The sequence below is a fragment of the Peromyscus maniculatus genome, chromosome 18 (genome assembly GCF_049852395.1).
Source record: "Peromyscus maniculatus bairdii isolate BWxNUB_F1_BW_parent chromosome 18, HU_Pman_BW_mat_3.1, whole genome shotgun sequence".
NCBI lineage: Eukaryota > Metazoa > Chordata > Mammalia > Rodentia > Cricetidae > Peromyscus > Peromyscus maniculatus.
The window spans coordinates 14,392,299-14,417,188 of record NC_134869.1 but is presented as its reverse complement, the minus strand read 5'-3'; the positions used below and the strand labels follow the sequence as shown (position 1 = coordinate 14,417,188).

Sequence of the window (24,890 nt, the reverse complement as noted above, 5' to 3'; positions counted from 1 at the left end):
GAGAGACCTTTCTCATGATTAGCCAAATGCCATTCTCCAGTATGTCCCAAGTCCATATTGATTGTATGGTCCACTCAAGTGTTGATAACATTCCAGATTGTGGCACATTAAATGATTTTGCTAGAAATGAAGGTAGAAATGAGGAGGATGGAAGGTGTTTATAGGACCAGATATATCCCTACACGTGTCTAGTTTCTGATTCCAGACCCTCCAGAAGATTTGAATTCATTTCATTTCTTCCTTCTTCTAAGATTTCCCCTGAGCTACGGCTGATGTAAATGACCAGGTAAAAGGACAGAATTCCCTTGTTTTATTCTCCATGCTGCTCTCCTCCAACTTTATACTGCTATAAGAATAGTTAACTCACCTGTGGAGGCTCAGATCCAATTTCTCAATCTAAAATGTGGCATCTTTGCTCCCTCTTACATTCAAAACTATTCCATGTAAGGATTTATTTTAGAGTCTAAGTTTCAATTTTGAAATATCACTGTTCACCTAATTCTGTAAAAAAAAAAATCCATTCTTAGAGATTTCTGTTGAATATACTTCTGACATCAACTACCAATTTTATCTTTAGATTATAAAAATGACAAAAGGACAGCCCAGATCCAGTTTTATTTGTTATGTAGAAATTATCATAGAAAATGCCATTTATTCTCTCCCACTTTGCTTCCTTTACGTATTGCTTATCATTTGTGTTGCACAGAGAAGGTAGCATTTGATTTGTGAGACTTTATTTCACTTTTAATATGAACTATTCTTTCTATTTGATTAAGGACTATTATGCCATAAAAGCCTTTAGCAATATCTTAAATTAAATGTAATTAGAAAAGTAAATCTTCTATTGTAGAGAATGTGCATCGTGACCAATTTTCAATACTTTCCTCTTTATGAGCAAGGAAATTATTATTTTGTTTTTATTATTAGCATGCACTTATTACATAAGATGACAGCTTTGTGATGGCCTCTCGATACGGGTCTATCATGTACCTTTATTATCTTCACCCGCTTGTTACTCTCACTTGCCCTGTTCTCATACTTCCCAGGGGTGTCCTTTCTTATCCAAAATATCTCTTTCTATTTTCACATACTATAAAATCTAGAATCTTCGTATGAGAGGAAACAATGTGATATTTGCCTTCTGAGTCCGGAGCATTTCACTTTGCACGATAACCTCCAGTTTCAGCCATTTTCCTATAAATGATGTGGTTTCATTTGTGTTGAGTGTATTCGCCATGCAATTGCTATTGTTTTCTGGTCTGTTGGGATATCTTATAAAGTCCTTACCCGTGCCTAGATCTTGAGGTGTTTTCCCTTTGTTTTCCCTTGGCAGAGGATAGGCATGGTGGTAATACCTATAAGGATTTTATTCAGGAAACAGAGGCAAGAATTGTTACAGGTCAAGGCCAGCATGGTCTACCCAGTGAGTTCAGACTGATCGGGCAGAGATAGTGTGAGACTGTATCAACAAGAGAAACAAAGCAAAACAAAAAGTCAGACTGTCTTTCTTCAAGAAAACAAGGGACAGGAAATGCTGAAAAGGGTTTGAGGGAATGTGAACTCTTATTCACTGCTGTAATTATAGACTGGTGTAGCCATTATGGAAACTGGTTTGGCTGTTTCTCAAAAAACTAAAAATAGAACTACCACCTAATCAAACTGTACTACTCCTAGGCATATGCTCAAAAAAAAACTCTATAGCTTACCGCAAGGATTCTGGCTCGTCCTTGTTATTGTTGCTCTATGAACAACTGCAAGGAAATATAATCAGTCTAGATGTCCATCAACGGATGGAAGGATAACAAAAATATGGGAGATATACACAGTGGAATTATATTCCTAAACATGAAATCATGGCAGTTGAAGAAAATGGATGCACTGGAGAATATGATATTAAGTGAGGTAACCCAGGTTATGAAGAAAACCACCCATGTTCTCTTTCATATGCATACCTTAGCTTTTAGTTCTTGTAGTTTTGTATTTGCGTAAGAGTGAGTGGAAACTAGACAGGAATCTATGAGAGCATAAAAAAGAGGCTCCAAGGGAGAAGGGTAGAAGGGTCATAGAATATATGGGATATAGAATTAAAAGGAGACTTTCAGTAGAAGACAGGCTTAAGCAGGATTGGGGTCAGAGAGATAAGGGACAGGAGAGGATTGGGGGAAAGTCAATTAAAATTATATATGAAAATGTTATCAAGAAACCTGTTACTTTAAAGATGAAAGTCCAGCAGTTCTCAGAAAAGGCCAACTTTGACCTTTGTGATTTCACTCTATTGTAAAATTATTCATAAATATGTCACTAATTACAAAAAGAAAAAAAGCAACAATGGTGTGTGTGTGTGTGTATGTGTGTATGTGTGTGTGCATATGTGTGTATGCATATATGTGTGTATGTGTGTGTGTGTGTGTGTGTGTGTGTGTGTGTGTGTGTGTGTGTGTGTAAATAGCCAATTGAAACTCACAGATGGTGATTTGAAGGGAAGAAGGCTGGGATTGCAGAAAAGGCAGCAACTGGTTTTCACTGTAAACCACTTGGCCCTTTGAAATTGTAGTTATTACTTGATGAAATTTAGCCTTAGTAAAGGCTACTAAAGCAATCCTGAACAAAAACAATATGGGACTAAGTGTCACCACACCTGACTTTAAGCAATATTACAGATCTGTAATAATAAGAACAGCATGGTACTGGTGCATAAAAACAGACACGTAGAATTGGGGGCCCACAAAGAAGTCCAAGCAACATAGTCACTTGAATTCTGAGAAAGATGCCCAAAATGCACATTAAAAAAAAAAGGATAGCATCCTCAACAAATGGTACTGGGAAAACTGGATTTCAACATGAGGACTACCAGGTCCCATTCTGTCACTACACATAATACTCAACTCTAAGTGAACCAAAGATTTCAGCATAAGACCCAGTACCTTGAAATTAACAAAAGAAAGAGTAGGGTGCACACTTCAACTTGTAGGAACAAGTAAAGGCTGTCAGAATGACTCGGTAGCACAGGAAGTAAGACCAACATTGGGCAAATGTGGTCTAATGAATTTTAAAAGCTCTGTACAACAAAAGAAACTGTTAAGTGGGCGAATAGACGGCCCACAGAATGGAGAAAATCTTTGCTAGCTATTCATCTGACAGAAGATTGGTGTCTAGAATACAGAAAGAATTTTTTTAAAAAAACCCCAAACATTAAGAAAATAAACAACTCAATTGAAACTGGACTGTGGAACTGAAGTGAAAATTCTCCAAAGAATAAATGCAGATGGCTAGGAAACATTTTACAAAGTTCCCAGCATCCTTGGAACTGCAGATTAAAATTACTCTAAAATTCTACCTCAGGCTCTCAGTATTCTTTAGTTTTCAGTAGGATTGAGACTTCATGGGCTTTCCTCATCCACGTTGTCCTTGTTCAGCTTATGTTTAGGCAGCCACGCCGTTGAGACTTCATGCGTGTAACTTCTGACATTCCTAGGAGACTCAGTCTCACAGGAAACTCCCTGACCCTTGGTCATTAACATCTTTCCAACCCCTCTTCTTCAATATTGCCTGAGCCTGAGGTAGGGGAGTTGTACTGTAGATGTATCCATCAGGACTGGGTTCACAACTCTCCATTTGATTGGCTGTGGTTTTCTGTAATGGGATCCCCTGATACAGAGAGAAGTTTCCCTGGTAAGGGGTGAATATCTGTTTGTTTTGGGGTATTTTATTTTGTGTATGTAGCTGTTGTGAATGGGATTGTTCTCCAAGTTTCTTCTTCGGTTTGCTTGTCACTGAGAAACAGGAAGACTCCTAATTATTGTCTGATAATTTTGAATCTTGTCACACCAAACGGTCAGCCCTGAAAGCACATATATAGGTAACATTATACAGACTGAGAAGGTTGTATTTATATATTTATGAATATGTGTATGCATGCATGAGAGTGTGCATGTGCGTGTGTGTATACGTGCGTGCATGCATGTGTGTGTGTGTGTGTGTGTGTGTGTGTGTGTGTGTGTGTAAAACAACTAATGAGAAAAGAGGCCATGAATTTTGAAAGAAAGCAAGGAGGGGTTTATGGAAGAGTTTGGAGGGAGGGAGGGAAGAGAAGGGGAAATTTTTATTGTAGTCTTAAAAAAAGAAATAAATTCACAGCATCATTTTTATTTTTCTATTAAGATAATATTTTTTATTCATTTTACATAACAATCACAGATCCCCCCACCCTTCCAACCTCCCTACCAACCCACCCCCATTCCGTCCTACAAGAAGGTAAGGCCTCCCATGGGGAGTAAGCAGAGCCTGGTACATTCAGTAGAAGCATTTTTAGAGTTAATAACTAACTAGGTATCTTTGGTGTGATTGTTGTAGGAGCCTGTTGCTTGGTAAACCAGAGTATTTTCAAAGACTTACATTTAATCTTCACTAATATAATAATGCTATTACTAGAATTTATATATTTAGGAATATGTGTGTGTGCAGGGGGTGTAAAAACAATGAAAAAACATGCAAACTGAAAAGTTGTATTTAGGTATTTAGGGGTGTGTGTGTGTGTGTGTTTGTGTGTTTGTGTGTGTGTGTGCATATATGTGTGAAACAGCATCCTTTCTTTACCAGTTATCAGTATAAAATTTATACTCATTATTATCCAAACTCAAGTGTTAGTATTGGGCCCTTGTTAAAACTAGACATTGAAATGCACAGTGTGTAACACTTTTTTAAGCACCTTTTATACCTTATTTTTTAAAGTAAAGTTGAACTGACAAACACTATAAGCAAACATGTTCAAAAGAATGAGGTGCCAAATAATAATATGCTAAAAAATAGATTCTACCTCACCTCAGTCAAAGCAGCTATCATCAAGAACACAAACAAGACAAATTCTGTCATGGATATGTTGAAAAGAAAACACTTACAATGTATTGGTCAAAGAACAAACTAGTATAGACACTTTGAAAGCCAGTCTGGAAGTTTCTTACAAACTAAAAATAGAATTGCCATGTGACCCAGATAATCCGCTCCTTGACGTATAGCCACAAGACTTTTTATCCTCCTATAGAGACGCTTACATGTCCATATTCATTGCTCCACTATTCATAATAGCTAGAAATGGAATAAGGTAGATGCCCACCAACAGATGCATGGATTAGAAAAGCATGGCCCGTATACATAATTGGATGCTACTCAGCTGCAGAGAAAAGCGAACTCATGGAATTTTCAGGTAAATTGATGGAACTGGAAGCAGTTACACTGAGTGAGGTAACTCGGGCCCAGAAAGACAAATGTCGTCTTTTCCCGCTCATACACAGATCCCAGATGTAAATCTCTTGTTTCATGTAGTTAACTTGGGACACAAGTGGAAACCAGGGAAGTAGAATGGGACTTTTGAAAGGGGGAGAGGACAGGACATGGTGAGGGAGGACAGTAGTGAGGTGGAATACCGGGGAGGGGAATCTTCAGCAGAGAAGGGAGTGGGGATATGGGGAAAACAGGGGGTGAGTGGATTATGAAAAGCCATATGGAAGCTACTATCTCACAACTCAACTTAAAAAAAAGCTGAAGGATAATAGAAGACACGTGAAAAGCAAAAGGAGGGAGAATATTAAGGATTAAAGGATTAAGTAGGGATGGAGATTGTGAGGTAAGGGAGAGAAGAGGGTAATGGGTGGGTTAACCAAAATTGAGGATGTATGGGAAAACCTTATGGAAACATTAATCAACATTATATCCACCACCACCAAGACTCAGAGAGCAGGGAGCTGGAAGAATAGGGAGGAATGCTGTGAAATGCTGTCTCCTGATACAATATGGCCGGCACACTTATGACCTCACAGCATCTGTGGCTACTGCACAGAATCAGGCCAACCCCAAATCCCGGCATATATGGGATAGAAGGCCTCCAGGCCCGCCCCTTACTGAGGAGTTACTGACAATAGATAGCAACCAAGGAAGGGAGAATCATTCCTTATTGAGGATGTGGCCACTGGTACCTTTTGTTTTCCATGCCGGGGTGAATGACATGACACCCACGCACATACAGTACTGACCATTCTTAGCGTGTTTACAAATAAATAAATAAGTAATAAGATATGCAGTTCAGAGAGGGGTGTGTTGAAGTGCATCTGCAAAATTTGAGTAAGGAATTGGGGCGCGTAGATATGGACATTGTGGGGGGGGTTGTGGGTTTGTGTATTTCAAAAAAAATGAAAAAGGAGATTTTACAAAGTGAAAACAAATGCTTTTTATATGTCCGTCACAGCTATCTATCAAGATACCTTCTCTTCTCCCCACCCCCACTTTCTTTTTAGGTAGCAGGCTTCCTTAATGGCGTTTTCTTACATCTTGTGGATTAGGTAGGGATAGGAAAACCAGAGCATTTTGTAGCCTGTAACTGTTACTACCACTAATGAGGTAAAATCACAGTTAAAAGGCCTCAGCTGAGCAATGGCTGTAGTCAACGCCTTGTTCCGGGTATTGCAGGAGATAAAGGGTGGACCCAGTTGTGCCCTGGAGCTGCACTGCATTACAGTTCCATTGAGGATGCTACCCGTAATGTAACATCTATATGAAGAAAAGTAGTATTCCCCCATATACCCTAGTTTCTGCATTCTGTGCTATAGACCTTAATTTTATGGCAAAAAATACATTAGAGAAAATATAAAGAATAAATAGCTTCATGGGCTCAATAGAAGGAAACATTGTATTCACATATCAGGACCAAAAGAAAAAAAAATCTTTGTGAAACGGAGAGGGTGAGGGGGCCTTGACAGTAGAGAGGAGATGGCTGCCTTTAGTCAGGTGTGAAATGGGACCCTTGCTCAATTGGCTGTTCACTAACTGAGAAAGACATGTTTGAGGTTCAGTTTTTGTTCTTCTTGTATATAAGCATTTAGCTAAAATCCAAGCTAGATCCAAATAGGAAGTGAATTTTTAACACGTTGTTTGCCCAGCTGAAGACCTTTTATTAAATGTAAATGCCACTACAGAGTTTCTTTTGTTGGCTCTGTGTTCAACCTTATTCAGGCAGAAGAGCCATAATGAAGAGCTGAGGTTTAACCACGTCTATCCACTACGCATGTGAAGAGTAAAAACCCAAATTTGGAGAACTTTCAGACTTTATAGTTGGTTAAAATTGTTCCGTTTTTTCACGTCTTTGAGGAATATTTTTAGTTTCTCTCTTTAATTTAGTCTCCATAGTTTTATATACGGTTGCATGTTTATTATAATTTTTAAACACACTTCATTTGAGGAGCTGGAGAGAGGGTTCAGCTAGCAGTTAAAGAGCACTGAGAGAGGACTCGGTTCCATTGCCAGCACTCACATGCCAGCTTACATCCATCTGTAACTCCTGTCCCCAATGCCCTCTTCTGACCTCCTCAGGCCCCAGGCACACACATGGTTCACAGACATGCAAGCAAAACAACCACTCATACATATAAAACAATCATTTGAAAAATGTTTGCTTGAATCTGTCTCTTCTTCCCATCTTGCCTAGTAGGCACTTCCATGCTCTGTTAGTTTAATCCAAGTTAAAGGTACTAGTGATCATGAGGAGGGTCTCAGATTTTTAACTTTGTAGTAATCATATCAAAACCACAAGAGTAATAACAAATAATCAAATAAACAAATAAGCACAAAGTAAACATGTTATATTTTATATATTAAAGCCATTGGCTGTCAGTTAGGCAATGTATGCTAAAACTGAAAATGTTCCCTTTCAAGAATTTCTTGGAAAGCGTCCTGGTGCTCTGGTCTCTCTTTATTGTGAAGTCTTTGTCATTTGGGGTGGCGTGAGTAGGTTGCTGTTGAAGGTTCCACGTTGTCATTTTATACTGTGTGTGTTCCAGAGTAGAGGGGGAAAGATGCCTTATGTCTTAAGGGTTCCAAGTCTGATTGTAAGTTACACTATGAAGAGAATGTTAACTCCTGCGATTTGGAGTCATTTTATGCATACATTTTAAAAATTGCATTAATTTAGAGTCTTTTTTTTCAATTGAATAATACCTATAATTTAGCATTAATAGTTTATGCTGTGAGTCTGAATTCTGAAGTTAGTTATCACCTTTCACTGGACCAGTCCAAAAAATGTAAATGTCTATATGTATATCACATGTTTGTTGTGAGAAGCAGAACACTAAGACTAAAATTTAATGATTTAACTTTTTGTAGCTAACTTCTGTACTTGTTGGCCTGTTTTGTTCCTGCCCTTCTCAATCATATTAATGTGTGCTCTTCTTTATTATACTTGAGATATTTTATCTATACCTGCATTCTTGGTGGTCTCCATGGCCAATAGGCAGTACTGAATTGTTATTTTTCTATCTCTAGTGTGTGTCGGGGGATGGGAGTGTTTGTCCATGAATAGAACAAAGTAGAGATTGAAAAGCATGAGAACTTTTCTCTGACCATTTGAAGTAGCTGACCATGGAAGGAAAAGATAAACGTGTTGTTTTCATTATGGGATCGCAGGAAGAATGTTTATTTGTCCTGAGAAGCTGTCCCACGGGTAACTTCAGATATTGCAACGAAGCAATTGTGTGCACGAATCTGAAAAGTTCGTTGCGGTGTCTATCGTATCAGACAGCATTCCCGGACAGCTACAGGAGTGCTCACTAGGCTCCCTGCTGTTCAGTGTGGAGAAAGACTTTGCATAGATAACACTGTAGCCTTAATGAATTACTATGGATGATAACACAAATGGCCTCCTTTACTATTGACTGTGACAGCTAAGAGCTTTTCTGTAACAGTCCCTTTAACCCTCCTGCGACATTATTAGGCCGTATTCATCAACCCTTGTTTTCACACAAGGAAACTAAGAACTAGAAAGGTTTAGTGTGACCTAATCACAATTTCGATGCTGGCATTTAGCTTTGCTTTTGCTCCACTGTGTCTCATAATCACTTCACAGGCTCATTCATTCATCCAACTCACGCTCACTGAGGGCAGGCCCTGCATGAGGCACTGTTGGAAGAGCTGGGGCCACAACATGCAGAGTCACCTTCCTCCTAAGGCTTCCCTACCTTCTGCTGTATGAAGTAACTAGTGAACATTCTGTAAGACATAGGCTATGATTTCTTATTATAGAGTTTTTGGAATGTAACTGAAATTTTATGTGAGACTAAATATACAGAGTAAGTATCTATCTATCTATCTATCTATCTATCTATCTATCTATCTATCTATCTATATCTACACATATAAAAAGATTATTTCTTTAAAACGCATGCATACACACTGCATGCTATGGCATACTCATTTTATTCATCATGTTACCTATATATTTTAAACTTTGTAGATTCTGAAAAGTGTTCTTACCAAGAAATGTTTGATTGAGAGCCTAGCCTTTAATGGCTAAGCTGACTCTCCCTCCTGGTCTCTTTTGGGTCCCTCCCCTCAGAGCTCTGGAAACCTCACAGAAGAGCAGGGGGAGGAATTGTGGGAGCCAGAGGGGTTGAGGACATGGGAGAGCATGAGAAGGAGGGGGGATAGAATGACCTGCCTGCCGAAATCAACTAAGCAGGAATCATGGAGGTTCATGGGGATTGAAGCAACCATCAGAGAGCCTGCATGGGTGTGTGCTAGGTCCTCTGTGTATATGGGATGGCTGTTGGCTTGGTGTCCTAACAGTGGGAGTGGGGGCATTTCTGACTCTTTTGCTTGAGCTTGGGACCCCTTTCCTCCTGCTGGGTTCCCTCGCCCAGCCTTACTGTGAGGTTTGTGCCTGGTCTGATGGTATCTTGTTGTGCCATGTTCAGTTGATGTCACTGGGAGGCCTGCTCTTTTTCTGGGAGGAGATGGGTGGGGGAAGTGGATCTGGGGGAGACGGGAGATAGGAGAGGTCTTGGGAGGAGTGGAGGGAGGGGAAGCTCTGGTCAGGATGTTTGGTAAGAGAGAAGAATAATTTTTTTTTTAAATTGTTAGTGATAAAACTGCTTTCTGGTGTCCTGTTTTCTTAGGCCTAAGTGTTCTGTGGGTGTGTGGAGCATCAGAGAAAATCCTTCTCTCTTTAGAACACACTCACATGATTGCACAAACCTCCTGCAAGAGGCTTAATTATTTTGTAATATAGACTGAAGGATCCTGCCATAGTTAGGATAAATGTTGTAGCTGAGAAATCTCATTGTGAGTAGTAAAATATTGATACCTTGTTTTCAATCATATTCTGAATAACAAATCCTGAATAGCAAGAATGAATTAGTATAATTTTGAAGAGAATCACATCATAGAGTGTTTTGTTAAATGCCACATTTTATCTACATAGAGAAGATGAGAATAATTTTAAGTTTCCATGATTGGAAGCTACGATTTTGTTTTAGCTGGGAAAAATGCCAGTAAACACTATGAAAGCATGTTGCATTTTTTAAGTAGTTGTTTTATTTTTCAGTGGGAACATTTTTGATACATAGAGAGTGAGGAGATGTGTGTCTTTCTCTTTTTCCATTGTGAAGTCAGTTGTCTAAGAGGAGTGATCACTGGCAAGCCAACTAGCTGTTCACTTTAGATGTTGATGTCACTTCTCAGGGCCTTAATGCTGGGCCCTGCTATAACCAGTGCAAACTCCATGGGTATCTTTCATTTCTCTAGAAGGTGGAGTGGATTTACAAGGCCACCAGCTGGATATGCAAATCCTGCCCGACGGCCCAAAGAGTGACGTGGACTTTTCAGAGATTCTTAATGCAATACAAGAAAGTAAGTTTTCACTCAAATTTTAAATTCACAAGAGGAAAAAGTTTTATAATATTGGGCAAGGGTTAAAGAACCAGCAGCTTAGCTGTTTCAAAACTCAAAAGAATAATCAATCCATGTGGTCAAAAAAATACTGTACAAAACAATTTTGAGACAAGAAGAGACACTGTAATTGGGGTTAATTTGTGAAGCTGAACCATAAGATATTGGGATCTTTGGAGAATTCTGTGTGTTTACAATAATACGGTATTTTAAAAATATTTAAAATGTTTTAGGTTCAGAACAATTATAACCAAAGAAAAAAATCATTTTTAACAAATCCAAATCTTGTTCCTCTCCTGAAACACAAGAAGTAAGAACTACACGTTGACCCACTGAGACCAAATCAGAACCAGACTGTCTAAAACCAATATGTGGCGTTGTCAGTGAAGGGCCATGTCCCAGAAATGAGGCTCTCCTTTCCGCACATACTGACTCTCAGCGAGAGGACTCTCCTTACACCGTTTTGTCTTCTGTAACTGTCACTCAGAATCCTATTTTTTTTTTTTTTTTTTTTTTTTGAGACAGGGTTTCTCTGTGTAGCTTTGCGCCTTTCCTGGGACTCACTTGGTAGCCCAGGCTGGCCTCGAACTCACAGAGATCCACCTGGCTCTGCCTCCCGAGTGCTGGGATTAAAGGCGTGCGCCACCACCGCCCGGCCAGAATCCTATTTTGATCAACACAGTTGCTCAATTATAGATGGAGCAGTGAGCAAGTGATGGTCACTGCCGTCATCAACAGCGGACTCTAGACGATCACATCAGTTGCTATCACACGATGCTGAGCTTGAAGCACTTATAAATGAAGAGCATTTCAGGAAAAACAAGTGCATTTTTTTCTACTTTAAATTACATTTTTTGTACCAATTTCTCTTTGTGTACGTAGCTCTGGGAATTGGACGCAGGGCTTTGAGAATACCAGGCAAGTGCTGTGCTTCTGACCTCATCATGCTCAATTCTTATGACTATTTCTCGTCAGTTTTCTACTCCTTTCTCCCACCATTGCGCTGTTTTCTTGATTTTATAAGATAATGACGGGTTTAGTGTTTTTCTGCGGGGTAAACAAAGATGGGAAAATTAGCAAAGAATTCAGACAGCCGTTGGAGGTCAGATTAGAACAGAGACGGCTGTAGCCTTTGTTTATTCCCTCATTCAGAATGAGTTCTGGTCTGAATTTAAACATACTGAGATGAAGGTGAAGCTATGTTTGAAAGAAGTGGTTTTAATTAATAATATATGAGGACCAGTTATTGGTTCCGGATGGTCAATCCTTCATGTTAGTTAGGGAGTATAAAAGGAAACATTTCCCCAGGAGGATGAAAACTCAAATGAATAGACAGGGGACAGAAAGTTATAAAAGTATGTAATTATTTCATCTGCTGTGAAGGATGACAAATTGTATAGTTCTCAAAGGATTAAAAATAATGTCTCCACTGACAAAATCCGGCTCCATATAAATGCTGGAGATGAACTTAATCAATGTGCTTTTAGATCTGAATTAACCTCTATCAAAGTGAAGTAGTAGTTTATAAGGAAATATTTTTTGTAGCCATTGGTCATTAGTAGACCTCAGTTAAAGGTGTCTTTGTCTCTTGCTTCTGTTTGCTAGATTAAAATGATTATATCTCTATAAATATCTCTTATGAATAGAGGAATGCAAATTTGTGGGTATTTTATAAAGTTCAAAATAAGATCATGGCGTGGTGCTAGAGAGATGGCTCAGCGGTTAAAAGCACTTGGTACTGTTACAGAGAAGCTGAGTGTGGTTCCCAGCACCTGCATGGTGGCTCACAACTGTCATGACTCCAGTTCCGGAAGGTCCATGTCCTCTTCCTGAGACAGCAGGCAGATCCCTTGAATTCCTGTGTCAGCAGACTTTCCTGTCATCTAATGTTGCTAACAGTTTCTCTCTGAGAGCAGGAGCTTCTAAGGGCTTAATGTTTACATAGAAGAACCAGAGAGGAAAGACGAACTTCCTGATACCTCCCCCTCAGTCTTCTGCAGATGCTGTGGGCAAAATGATAAGGAGACAGTTTCGCTCAACGGTGGCCTCCTGGCCCTTCTGTGTGCCCCGTTCCCGCTTAGTGCAGAAGAGCCTTAATCTCTAATTCTAAAAAGCTGATATTTTAAAACAGCATCACTAAGATAATTAGAAGAAGGAAAATGTCTTCCCTACATGAAGAGGGGTGGTCAGCATGAAAACCCCACTCACAGCTGAAGAACTATTGGCAGTTGTTAGCAGCTGGGAAAGGAGGAGTCCGTTTTCTCTAAGATGGTAGCCTCGGGTCTGTCGACTCTCCTCCAGTGAGGGGAGCACACCCAAGGATATATCGGCAGTACTTCTTGGGCTTAATGGGTTAAAAAAAACAGAAGAGGACACAAATGAAGTGGATGGGGGAGGGGGGTAGATCTGGAGGGAACTGGCGTGTGAATATGTAAAACATGTACAAAATTCTCAAAGAACGAATACATATGTGTATAACTATCGATATACTGACAATTAGCTGATTTTTTTAAATGTTGAGATGAATATTGAGTGTCTCCTATATTCTAGCTTCTATGTCAGCCTTCCATATAACAGAAAACGGTGCAGACATAAAAACGGATTTATTATAAACAGTCTGGTGTTAAAATTGAGACATAAACCATCTTTATATGTATGTATGTGTGTACGTACATACCGAGTTGCTCCAAGACGTGTCCTTTTTTATGCTTCCTAGTGGTGCTTTGAGGTCGGTGTGCAGTGCTTTCAGAATCCCGTGTTTCAGATGTAATAATCTGCAATTTATGACAAAAATAGCATAACGAACTGGCACTCTGCAGAACAAATATAGACAGCAGGATTATGCCTCTCATGTCTTCCACTGTGACCTATAATTTCACCTTGTTTTGTGTCCAACGCAAAGTACTAAGACTAAAGAACTCACGTACTGCGCTGACAACATGAGGTTATCCTGATGCATTTGGAAAATTAAAGAGCAATGAATCAAGTTCTTTGATTTTTTTTAAACCCCCTACTCCCTTTCAGACTATTTCTCAAACACATTTACTGTTCCTTGTTGCTTTTAAACATTGACTCTATAGCATTGCCTCCCGATGTCTCTCTTGCCTGGAAAGTGTAAGGAAAGGCTTCCATTCATGCCTCCTCTACCACCTAACACTAAACGCTGGCTCAACAAACACATGGCTCATAACTCATAATTAGTTAATCTGATTATTATCCTTGCGATCTCTTTTCCTTAGAGAATTAATAATCACTAACGCCTAACACCCCAGATGATTTCCCCTAGAGAAGCAGTTAAAGTAATTATAAATATTTGATGAGTGGAATCATTAGTTTTTTTCATCACATAAAGACAGCCTTGGTCTTCCCTATGAAAGGACCAGGATATCCCTGGTCCTCTGGTTTCTCTCCTTTGTCCTTGTCCTGGCTTGGAACAGAAAGAAAGCTTAATTTTTTTTTTGTGCTGAGTGGGATATTTGACTCAGATCCCATAGCTGGTGTATGGTTTCCCAGGCAATTTGAGCTCTTGACTCTTGCTCAGTTATTGTATGTGAGTCTCTGATGTTCTGTTTCTACCGCCCCCCCCCCCAGCTGTGTTCCTAATTTCTGAAACAGAGAGTCTTCCAGTATCTCCCTTGCTCCTCACATGGACTGAGCCCACCTGCGCTCACTCTCCTTGCTGTCCAGGTCTGTTCACTCAGCTCTTGCTCAGTTGGACTCTGCTGCGGATCCCGGACTCGGATTCCATGTGATGGTTGCTCTCCCCCTCCCTCTTGTTCTTTGTAATTGATTCCCCAGAGCATTTTGGCTCTCTTCCTCACGTAATGAGCCTCAGAGCAGAATTCTACTATGTAGATAATTATCAAATATGTTCCGTTTGAGGGAAAAAAATTAAGGGAGGTGATGAAATCCATTATCAAATGATCTTATATGAATACATGGCATCTCTGTGAGGTTCAGGCCATGGATAGAGAAGCCTTACTCTCCACTCTGGATGGACAGTGAGCTCTCTAAGGCAAGGATCCATGCCCATGATGTCCAGTACCTTACCCCCAATCCCTAGCCTAATACAGTGTCGAGACATAGTAGATATTTAAAATATTAGTTGAACAAATAGATTTTTAAAAAACTCATTGGTTTACTTTGTAACCTAAGGCTTGATTTTCTCCTTCAGGAGATAACATAAGTTTGTATATAAGAATATTGTACTTCATTCCTAAAACCTACCCAGTAGTTAAAGATGAAGAGACCAGGAGCAATGTTGACATACTGCAAAGCCTCCTTCTCTTTCTCTTTGGAAAAGAAGAGAAACACCTGTGTTCTACTGATGACTTCTTAGCTGCTCATGCTCTGAGAAGGAATTTAATGTCTGCTAAAACTATGGAGGGTTTTACAGGTGATAAAGATGATTAAATTAAATATTCCTTATCCCCCCCAAAAAAATAATGGATTTCTGTGGCATACTGACTTCTCTGAACATCCCCCCACTGACAGCAGCCCCTTGGTGACTTCAGACAGGGAAGGTGAAGGGCTCCCTCCGTTCCTCATCAGCTGTTTCCATTAGTGTCAATGAGTTGGAGCCTTAATGCAGAGTAGGGTTTCTCAGCCTAATACCACAGTAGTCCTCTGTTGTTCGTGGGATGTTCACTCCAAGATCTGGAACTGCAGAGTGCCAACCCCTTTGTGGGATATTCTCTGGGTGAACGACAGGCAGGTAGCACACACCCCTAAGTGTGTCTGAGTGTATTTTCAGAGACGACTAGCTGAGAAGAAAAGACTCACTCTGAATGTGACCATCCGTGGTTGGTGACTCAGACAGAACAAGAGGGGGAAGGAAACAGAGCAGCATGGGTCTCCCACTGCTTTCTGTCTGCCTCTGCAATGGGACCAGCCACCAACCTCACACCAAGACTGGAGCCCTGGCTCTGTGCTCCTCTCCCTGCGAACAGTGATCTAAAACAAGTCTTTCTTCCTCCAAGTTGATTTTTCCAGATGTTTGATCGTCACAATGAGAAATTGACTCCTCGAAGCCACCTGTCCATCTAGTTAATGCCCATTTTACTTTTTTGTACCGGTAAAATGAAGACTTAAATGTCTGAAAGTCTGCAGTTGACAACTCACATTTCTGGTCTCCACACGTCACTATGCAAACAGCATGCCCATTGTCCCCTTTAATCTCTCTAGCCACTGTATCAGGACCCAGCATCTGAAATTGCCTCCAGGCATATTTCGGATTATCCAGGTGCAATGCTCTTAGCATCTTCTCAGCATTCTAATATCTTTAGCAATTGCACCCATTTCGGCTGCACCTTTAGACATAAATTCTCCAAATATTTTTGCTCTTTCACTTTGTTCACAATTGTCAATGTAAATTTGGCTAGAATCTGCCAGTGATACCCAGACTACTTCATTGACACTTGGCTGGTAAACTTGTCATTCATCTTCAAGCTCAGCCTCCTATACAGTCTCAGGGTATGGGCACAGTCCGTGCAAATTCCTTATACAGACACAAAGGTGGTCTTTTCTCCAGTTCCCATAGAGTCGTCATATCCCTTTGAAAACTCATGCTCGCAGCTTCTACCGTTCTACCATTAGCGTTCAGACCTTTTGAACCCTCATCAGATCACCAGCTAAACGCCGCTTGCAGAATTCTAGGCTTTTAGCCTTCTTCAAATGCTTCTGTGTTTCTCCTGAAAGCCAGTTCCAAAAGCTAGTCCATAGCAACACCTCTGCTTCTCAGTGCTCACTTTCCAGGATTCATTCCTGTGATAGCGTTCTGTGATTGCAACCAATACCCAAGACAATCAATTTACAAACAGAAAAGGCTTGTTGGGGCTCCCAGTTTGGGAGACTTCAGTACATGGTTGACTGATCCTATTGCTTTTGGTCCAGTCCTAATGCTATGTCCTAGCAGCTAGTGGGTGACAGAGCAAGGCCTCTAGACCCTTGGCTACAATTTAAAAAGAAAAGAAAATTCAGCCGGGCGGTGGAGGTGGCGCACGCCTTTAATCCCAGCACTCGAAAGGCAGAGGCAGGCGGATCTCTGTGAGTTCGAGGCCAGCCTGGTCTCCAAAGCAAGTTCCAGGAAAGGTGCAAAGCTACACAGAGAAACCCTGTCTCGAAAAAAAATGAAAAAAACAAAAAAAAAAAAAAGAAAAAGAAAAAAAAAGAAAAGAAAATTCTCCCAGTGACTAGAAGACCTCCTGCTGGGTCAAGCATATTAAAGTTTCTGTAACTTCTCAACAGTGCTAGCTTCGAGATGAAGCCTTTAAAACATGGCCCTTTAATATCCAAAGAATGATAAGGAGTCTAAAAGATTTCTACCTTGTTCTGCAAAGAAGCACAAATTTATACAACTAAGTAAGTGTTTGCAATAGCCAGCAGGCCTTTGACTTTGTTAAAATGACATTTTGTCCTATGGCTCAAACCTAATCAATAACTACCTGTAATTTCATCACTGTCTACTTAAAAATGTGAATTCCCGGCTCAACCATAAAAATCATGAGTGGAGTCCTAGGCTCGATGATATTCGAGGAAAGAGATTCTCCTATGGCACTAGACCACAGTCCACACCATCTAACAGGCTCCACCATGTCTTTTAACAAGTATGTGTTGAGGACTGACTCTGTGCCAGGTTCTCTGTAGAGCTGTCAAAACTGGCCAAGTCACTGCCCTGCATTCTGATAAGGAAGACCACTCATGCATCCGTAAACATGAATAAAGAAGGTAATTACAGACTGTGTGGGAAAGACGTAAAAGGAGTATGACCATGGAAGGGGGAGCGTCTCTACCCAGGGTGGTCAGACAATCTGTCCTTGAAACACTGCACATATTGTGTCTTCAAAAGCATCCACTCCTTCAGCTCCTCTCTTTGAGCCAGCTATGTGGAGAGACCACGAGGTTTTCTTTTCTGTAGTCTTTGTGGTCTAAATACCAATGGTGACTACATTCATCAGCACTGGTGTGAACTGAAATACACACACTTGGTATCGTCAAACAATGCATCTGATGAGCTGATGCTCTGGAGGTCACACCCTGAGATCAAGGTGTTGGTACCTGCATTCCCGCTGGAGGCGGTGTGGGACAGTCTGCTTTGTGGGTGTTGCTCTCTTCTGGAGGCCACCTACTCGCTGTGGTCCATGGCTCTGCCCTCACTTCAGAGCCAGCAGCATAAGCATTTCCACTTCCTCTCTCTAACTCTGACCGTCCTGTGATTTCATGGAGCTTACCAAGTAACCCAGGAGAAGTGGCCCCCGCATGTGACCCTTAATAGAAACACATCTAGAAGCCTTTATTGATGTAAAGTACTATATCCACAGGCTCTGGGAATTTGGTCACACGTGGAGGAGAATAATGATTGAGCCTGTCTCAGTAAGCCACGAGTGTTACTCATATTTTCATCCGTTTTGCGTTGCAGGTGAAAGACTTGAAAAGACAGGAGAATTGGATAAAGTCACATACTTGGCTTTAGTTTTAGAATCTGGACACCCTAACTACACAGATTATCTCTCCTCTGTACCCGACTCTGTTCTTTCTTTTTAAACTACTCATTGTTTGCACTTGTTTGATCTATTTCCTTTTTCCACAAAGGCAAAGAGCCACATCACTTTCAGTCACCAGAATATGCCTACCCCACAGCTGTACACTTGGCACACAATGTGAACATGTCTAAAACATTTATGAACGAAAAGAACGACTGCTCAAATCCAGTCTGCCACAAGTCATTTTATGCAACAGCTTCTGGCCAGTTATAGACCCTTGGACACTTTTAAAGCATCAAAATAAAAAAATAATTGTGATGTCGGGACATAATTTAAGGTGGTGAAGAAGAGACCCCTGCCTGGATGACCAGTCATTGGGGGTGTTCCTTCATAGTGTGCCCCGCAAGGTGCATTTGAACTTTGTGATCTCCCCAAGAACCCTGTTGTACAGCTCTTTGGATTGTTGTGTCATTAATATAGTCTATAGGAGGATCCTCTGAATGGCTCATTCCTTTCAATTCATCGTTAGAGGAAGAAAGAAGACAGGAAACCTAACTGTATGTTTCATTCTTGAATTTATTAGAGAGATTATAAAGGAAGAAATGAAGAAATAAATAAATGCCACTAAGCCATGCACGTGGCACTTTTATGGGCTGCCTTGTCAAGCTCTATGGCTCTTAAGTAAGGAAATATAGCATTAAAAAGCACAGCTCACCTTCCCAACCTGGGGGATGAATTCTTAGTAGTTTTAAATGAAAGTACCTTTCTCAAAACAGCTATATAAAGGCAATCTGAATAAATCACCCTTTGTTATTCTGGAAGACAAATTAGGTTTATGACATGAAGGTGTTTTACCTGCTTTTTCTTGACTAATGTCACCTGTTTGGTCAAACAGATTTTACATCTGACATCTTTTCTCTTAGGGAGGTGTTGTTGAAACAGTGTGTGCATAGGAAGCCAAAGGGGGACACCCCCTCTCACTGTGCTGATGTCCTGCCCAGCTTCTTAGCCCGCTTTAACGTATGTGCTTTGCTTCTAGTGGCCAAGGATGTCAATATTCTTTTTGATGAATTAGAGGCTGTCAACAGCCCTTGCAAAGATGACGATTCCCTCCTTCACCCTGGAAACCTGACCAGTACTTCAGAGGATGCCAGCAGACTAGAGGCAGGGGGAGAGGTAAGAGTTTGCACGACTTCCTGAAAGAGAAATGCTTCAGGTGGGATCCCATAAGGCATTCCAGCAGTCTGTTCTGGGGTAAATCCCATCACACCGGAGGCTCCTGGGAAGCATAGGCAGGTTTTATATGTCTGTGCTGCTCCATGGCTCTAGTGCATCTCAAGGACCTGAAATGGACATGTGCTCAAAACTGAAATGTTGATCACGTACTTGCGTTCTGACATCTAGAGATGTTTAATGTATACAGAGGAAGATTTTCCCTGACTGCCCATCATTCTATGATGCAGCCTAAGTGTTCTTAACTAATGGAAAGGAACTTGACAAGGGTGAACTTCCTAGTATAAACCCCCGAGCCTATGAACTAGCGACATAAAACACACCAGCTTTTCAGGACACTGTTGTCTGAAGCTTCTGAGTTTTCTTTTGCCTCTTCTATGAGTGGGAGACTTCACTGTGGTTGTAAATAGACCCATCTAGGGGAGGAAAAGTATTTTGTGGGGATGTCCACTGTTGCTCAGGCCATATCTCAATGAGGTTCAAGATTTCTTTTGCTGTATGCCACACAGAAGTGGCAGGTATACAGAGGCAAAGTCAGCCATTGACTGCCCCTACCTTCACGTTCCCAGATACTTACCCATTGAAAAGATGGCACCGTAAATTAGTAACATCTACCAAGCTTCACAGACCCCTCCCACAAATATCACAGTCTCTCTCTTTCCCTCCTGTTTTTCTTTAAGAAAAAAAATTGTCATCTCTACACACTTTGGATGCTGTATAGTAGTAACTTCATGAAGGGACATTGAAAGGACCCCAAACAGCAACGAATTCATTTCCCTTCCAGAGAAGTGGCAGTTTCAGTAAGTTCAGGGCTCTGCTGGAAGGAGAACAGGTCACCCGCTCAGTCAGAGCCAGGCTTCCTCCCAGCGCTCTTGAGGAAAGCCCTGCTGTTGTCTGCCATGTTGTTGTTGTGTGGATTGTAGCATTTGGAATTGAACCCAGGACCTTGTGGTCCTAAGCAGCGCCCTATCACTGAACTGTATCCCCACCATAAAGCCCTGCGTTTGAAGGCTGATGCTGGTTTCCATTTGGTGAATAACTGTTCATAGGTGCCTCTTCAGGCTGACTTCCAAGTGTGTGGTACAGGAAGAGCCAAACAGTGGTTACAGGTTGAAAATGTCAGTGCTGAAATGTGGGGCACGGGCCTTCCGTTCCTCCTGGCTGAGGATGAGGTTGCATGCATACATAGTACTTGAGCATGGATGTGATGCTAGCGTGGTGTCAGAGGGCTAACATGTTTTCCAACTTTATACGGTTTTTGAAGAGTGATGCATTCTGTGGTTGAGAAAAGACAGGTTTCCCATTTCCACTTGGCTGGGTTTGCAGACTCAATTGGGAGATCTATTAGCCTGAGACACTTGGCTCCAGCTTGAGCAGCACAGACTCAATGTTCTCCTTCAAGGTCTTACATTAATACACTCTAAGGAGCCTGTGTGAAAAGTCGACCCATCCGCCCACTTCTTCAGTTTCTTGACTGTTATAAAATAATGTGCATGACTTCTTTATGAGTTTAATAATAAAATAAACATCAATTGAACTATCATCCAGTTTAGGAATTAGAAAGACACTTTTCAAGTTATGCCTTATCAGGGTTGCTAACTTGTGATTGCTTTTAATGTAATGGAACATCCATATCAGAGTGTATGAAGATAGAAGAATGCATATTGTTTTGTCTTAGTTGTTTTGTATACATGTATTTACATATACAGAAAGATAAGAAAATAAAGTATTTTTCTTCTCTTTCTCTTTACTTTCTTTGAGACAGAGTCTGTACAGCCCTGAGTGGCCTAGAACTTGCCACATAGACCAGACTGGCCTTGAATTTATAGAGATCTCCCTGCCTGTGCCTCCTGAGCACTGGGATTAAAAATGCTTGTCATCACATCCAGCCTTTAAAATATTTTTTATTTGTGTGTTTGTTTTGTTTTTACTGTGGGCAAACTATCTTGAAAAACCATAACTAGAATATTGCTAGAACCATTGCAGCTACTTGTGATCCTTTTACCATTCCAGGGGCCCCATCCTCCCAATGTTCTTGTTTTCTTTTTCATTTTCTAGCTCTAAAAGTTTTACTACATATAGTGTAGACTTAGAAATTTATTTTATTTTATGATTTATAGAAAATCATGTTATGAAGCCTTCCTTGACTTGCTATTTCCCTGTAAAAAGTTATTCTTCTGCAATACGACTTAGTTTGTTCATTTTCGTTGCTGTATAGTATTTCACTGAATGTATATCCAGTCTATAATGTATATATCTGAGTGTGATCTAATTTTAAGTTTTTCTACTATTCTGAACAACTCTGTGATAAATATTTATCTACATCCCTTAGTTGCCTTGCCAAGAATTTCTCTAGGGTTTTATGACATGCAAGTGTTCAGTTTTACAAGATAATGACAATATGTTTTCCAAAGGTACTACTTCAGTTTTCACTCTCACCAGTAGAATATAATGATTCTCCATTGCCCCATCTCCCTGTCAACACTTGCTACTTTCCAATGTCTTGCATTTTGCCCCTTTTATATCATGCATCTTCAGTTTTTATTTTGTTTCTTCTTTTTTCTGTATTTCATTTTATGAACATGAAATTTTATTGAAAGCGTGGAAATTTCATTTAGTTTTAGTTCTCCTCTTAGGTTACTCACCTGAAGCTCAGGCTCACGGATGGCTTGAACCACTCTCTTTGTCTTTGTACACAGACAGTGCGAGAACGAAGCAAAGCCAATGGACTTTACTTTAGAGACGGCAGGTGTCGAATTGACTACATTCTTGTGTACAGAAAATCCAACCCTCAGACTGAAAAAAGAGAAGTATTTGAGAGAAATATTAGAGCAGAAGGACTGCAGATGGAGAAAGAGGTAAATGGTTTTCTTGCATGGGAACACACACATGTGCATGCATGCACATGCACACGCACATGTATACACACCAAGAATTAGATTTTTCTTTACTAAGATAATTTTTATTCATTTTACATACCAACCACAGATTCCCCCTCCTCTCTTCCCTCCTCCTGCTCCCTTCCAAGCCTCCCCTGCAACCCACCCCCATTCCCTCCTCCAAAAAAGTAAGGACTCCCATAGCGAGTCAGCAGAGCCTGGTCCTTTCAGTAGAGGCAGGTCCAAGCCCCTCCCTCTGCATGAAGGCTGTGCAAGGTGTCCCACCATAGGTAGTGAGCTCCAAAAAGCCATGTCATGCTCCAGCAATGGATCCTGATACTACTCCCAGGGGTACCCTTAAACAGACCAAGCTACACAACTGTCTCTCTTATGCAGAGGGCCTATACAAGAATTAGACTTTTAAGTGAGGCTTTGACATACTAAACAGGACATTTTATTTAACTACTTTCCCTATTTTCAGTATTTGGGAGATGTGCCGTGTATTGGGCCTTTGAAGCACATTTTGTCCTTTAGAGTATTTTAGCGTCAAATGACTTCATGACAAAGTATTTTGTTCCAATTAACTGGGTTGTTTTAAGCTACGATGACTTATCTGACTTCCCACATCTGCTGTGTTCTGTATCTGTAACGGGGGACTCTAGTTACCCATGGTAAAGTACACTTCGAAGGAAATGTAATCAGCCCCCTCTGGAGGCCGTGGTTACATTTCACGAGCTATAATGAACGTGGGCATCCTTGCCCACCAGAGGAGATTGGCTATTTGGGGGAGGGGGAGAAACCACTCATCTAAAATATATTAAAACGACTTCCGTTTTAAAAAAACATTCAGATTGTTTCTTAACAGGTTCCCAGCTCAACCCTTAGCTTGTCTCCACTCCCGCCCCCTCCTGTCTTCTCTGCATGGAGAGTTTTTCAGAACTAAATAAACAGGAGACCCTGCCAAGCCTCTGATGATAATCCCTGGGAGGCTGGTTGTGCACCCGGCACTGTGTGTGTGTGTGTGTGTGTGTGTGTGTGTGTTCCTGTTAGCTGAGTTATGTAACTCTCAGAGTCCCCTAAACATTGTGTGAAGCTCATATGATCAATAAGAAAAACACCCTGACAAATTAATATGTCTCTTCTGCCGCTCAAGGCTGAGTGATAGATCACTGAAGTCAGACTGCCAGGTTTTCATTGCTTGGAGGCATCAAATATTGGAGGCATTTTACACCCACACTGGTTATGTTCGTCTTGGGAGACAGGATGAATGGGACTTTCCCAGGCTTGGTAGACTGACCTCATCCCTTGAACATTTTCAGTACATAAGCAGTATTTTTCTGGAATGTCTCCAACAAGAAACTGAGAAAATGATGAGATGAATGTTGCCTAAGGAGAATCGGTTCTTACCCTGGGAGACTGGGTCAGTTTGTTCAAAAGCTCTTCAGATTGTGTTTTTCCCTGGCATGGCAAACAGAATTAAATGTCTTTTCATTGTCTTTGTGGGGTTCCCAGAAAGCTTTCCTATGCTGACCAACTGAGCGTAGCACATTATATTTTTTCTTAAAAGGCCTTGCTTTGTCCTGTAGTCTCACTTCTAAGTGGCAGGATTTTTATATGAAAAAAAAAGATGAAGATTATAACATCTGCAGAGTCTGAAATAATGAAAATCCCTTCGGACTTTGTCAAAATTTTGATTCCTATCAAAATAGAGAGCCCTGTGCAATTAATGAAAGATTGGTATTTTAAGCTTCATGACTATTCTCCCCATTCCCGGGGCTTCCTCTGCATAGCTCATTTCAAAATCATTTCATGAGTTATTCATTCAAGCTAGAGAAAAGCCTAATCCTTTTTCAGAGAGTATGTATTACTAAACCACACGCCAGCCTTCCACGTGTCTCCAAACACAGGCGCCGCAGTATGTAGCTGCTGGTAGTGGACCTGCGGCTGAGGCTTGCTTAACCTGCTCTACAGTGTGGCATGTTGTGATGTGTGCCCATGGCATGACAGGTGCCCTGCTTATGTGATTTGGGTTGTACACTAGTTCATTTGTGTGTTATTGCTTTCAAATATGTTCATAGCTAGGTGTTCGTTTCAATGTGCATCAGGACAAAAAGAGGTGGGAAAAGTATTACCGCACGCCAAAACTCAAAAGCGAAGCCCCCTCAGCCTTTTCCTCACTGCCTGTTCTACAGCTTCCTTACTTGTCATTTTCCTCACAGTCCTCTGTACACTGCCGGCAGACAGACAGGCCTCTTCGGGGAACTGTTTTCCCAAGCAGACTCTGGCTTCAGTCTTGCCCCAGCTCCAACAGTCTGCATAAGTGATACAGCATGCCTCTGATGTATTATCTCTTTACTCTCTGCATCCTGTGTCCTCAGCATCGGTGGTACAGCGTGTTTCTAACGCAGCATCTCTGCATCCTCATGTCCTCAGCATCGGTGGTACAGCGTGTCTCTAATGCAGCATCTCTGCATCCCTGTGTCCTCAGCATCGGTGGTACAGCATGTCTCTAATGCAGCATCTCTGCTCTCTCTGCATCCCTGTGTCCTCAGCATCGGTGGTACAGCATGTCTCTAATGCAGCATTT

The 24,890-nt window shown here is 41.0% G+C and overlaps 1 protein-coding gene across 6 annotated transcripts in view; it reads left to right on the top strand.

Annotated features, from left to right (window-relative positions):
• Ano4 (anoctamin 4) overlaps positions 1-24,890 on the top strand; it is a 394,739-nt gene that overhangs the window by 221,068 nt on the left and 148,781 nt on the right. For 4 of the 6 annotated variants that reach the window (XM_015998459.3, XM_076554596.1, XM_042263138.2 and 1 more), the window contains 3 exons: positions 10,567-10,671; positions 19,231-19,367; positions 22,124-22,282. In XM_015998459.3, coding sequence (XP_015853945.3) covers positions 10,567-10,671; positions 19,231-19,367; positions 22,124-22,282 — 401 coding nt within the window. The remainder of the gene's footprint in view (positions 1-10,566; positions 10,672-19,230; positions 19,368-22,123; positions 22,283-24,890) is intronic. The other 2 variants (XM_015998460.3, XM_076554597.1) reach the window with 1 other exon arrangement.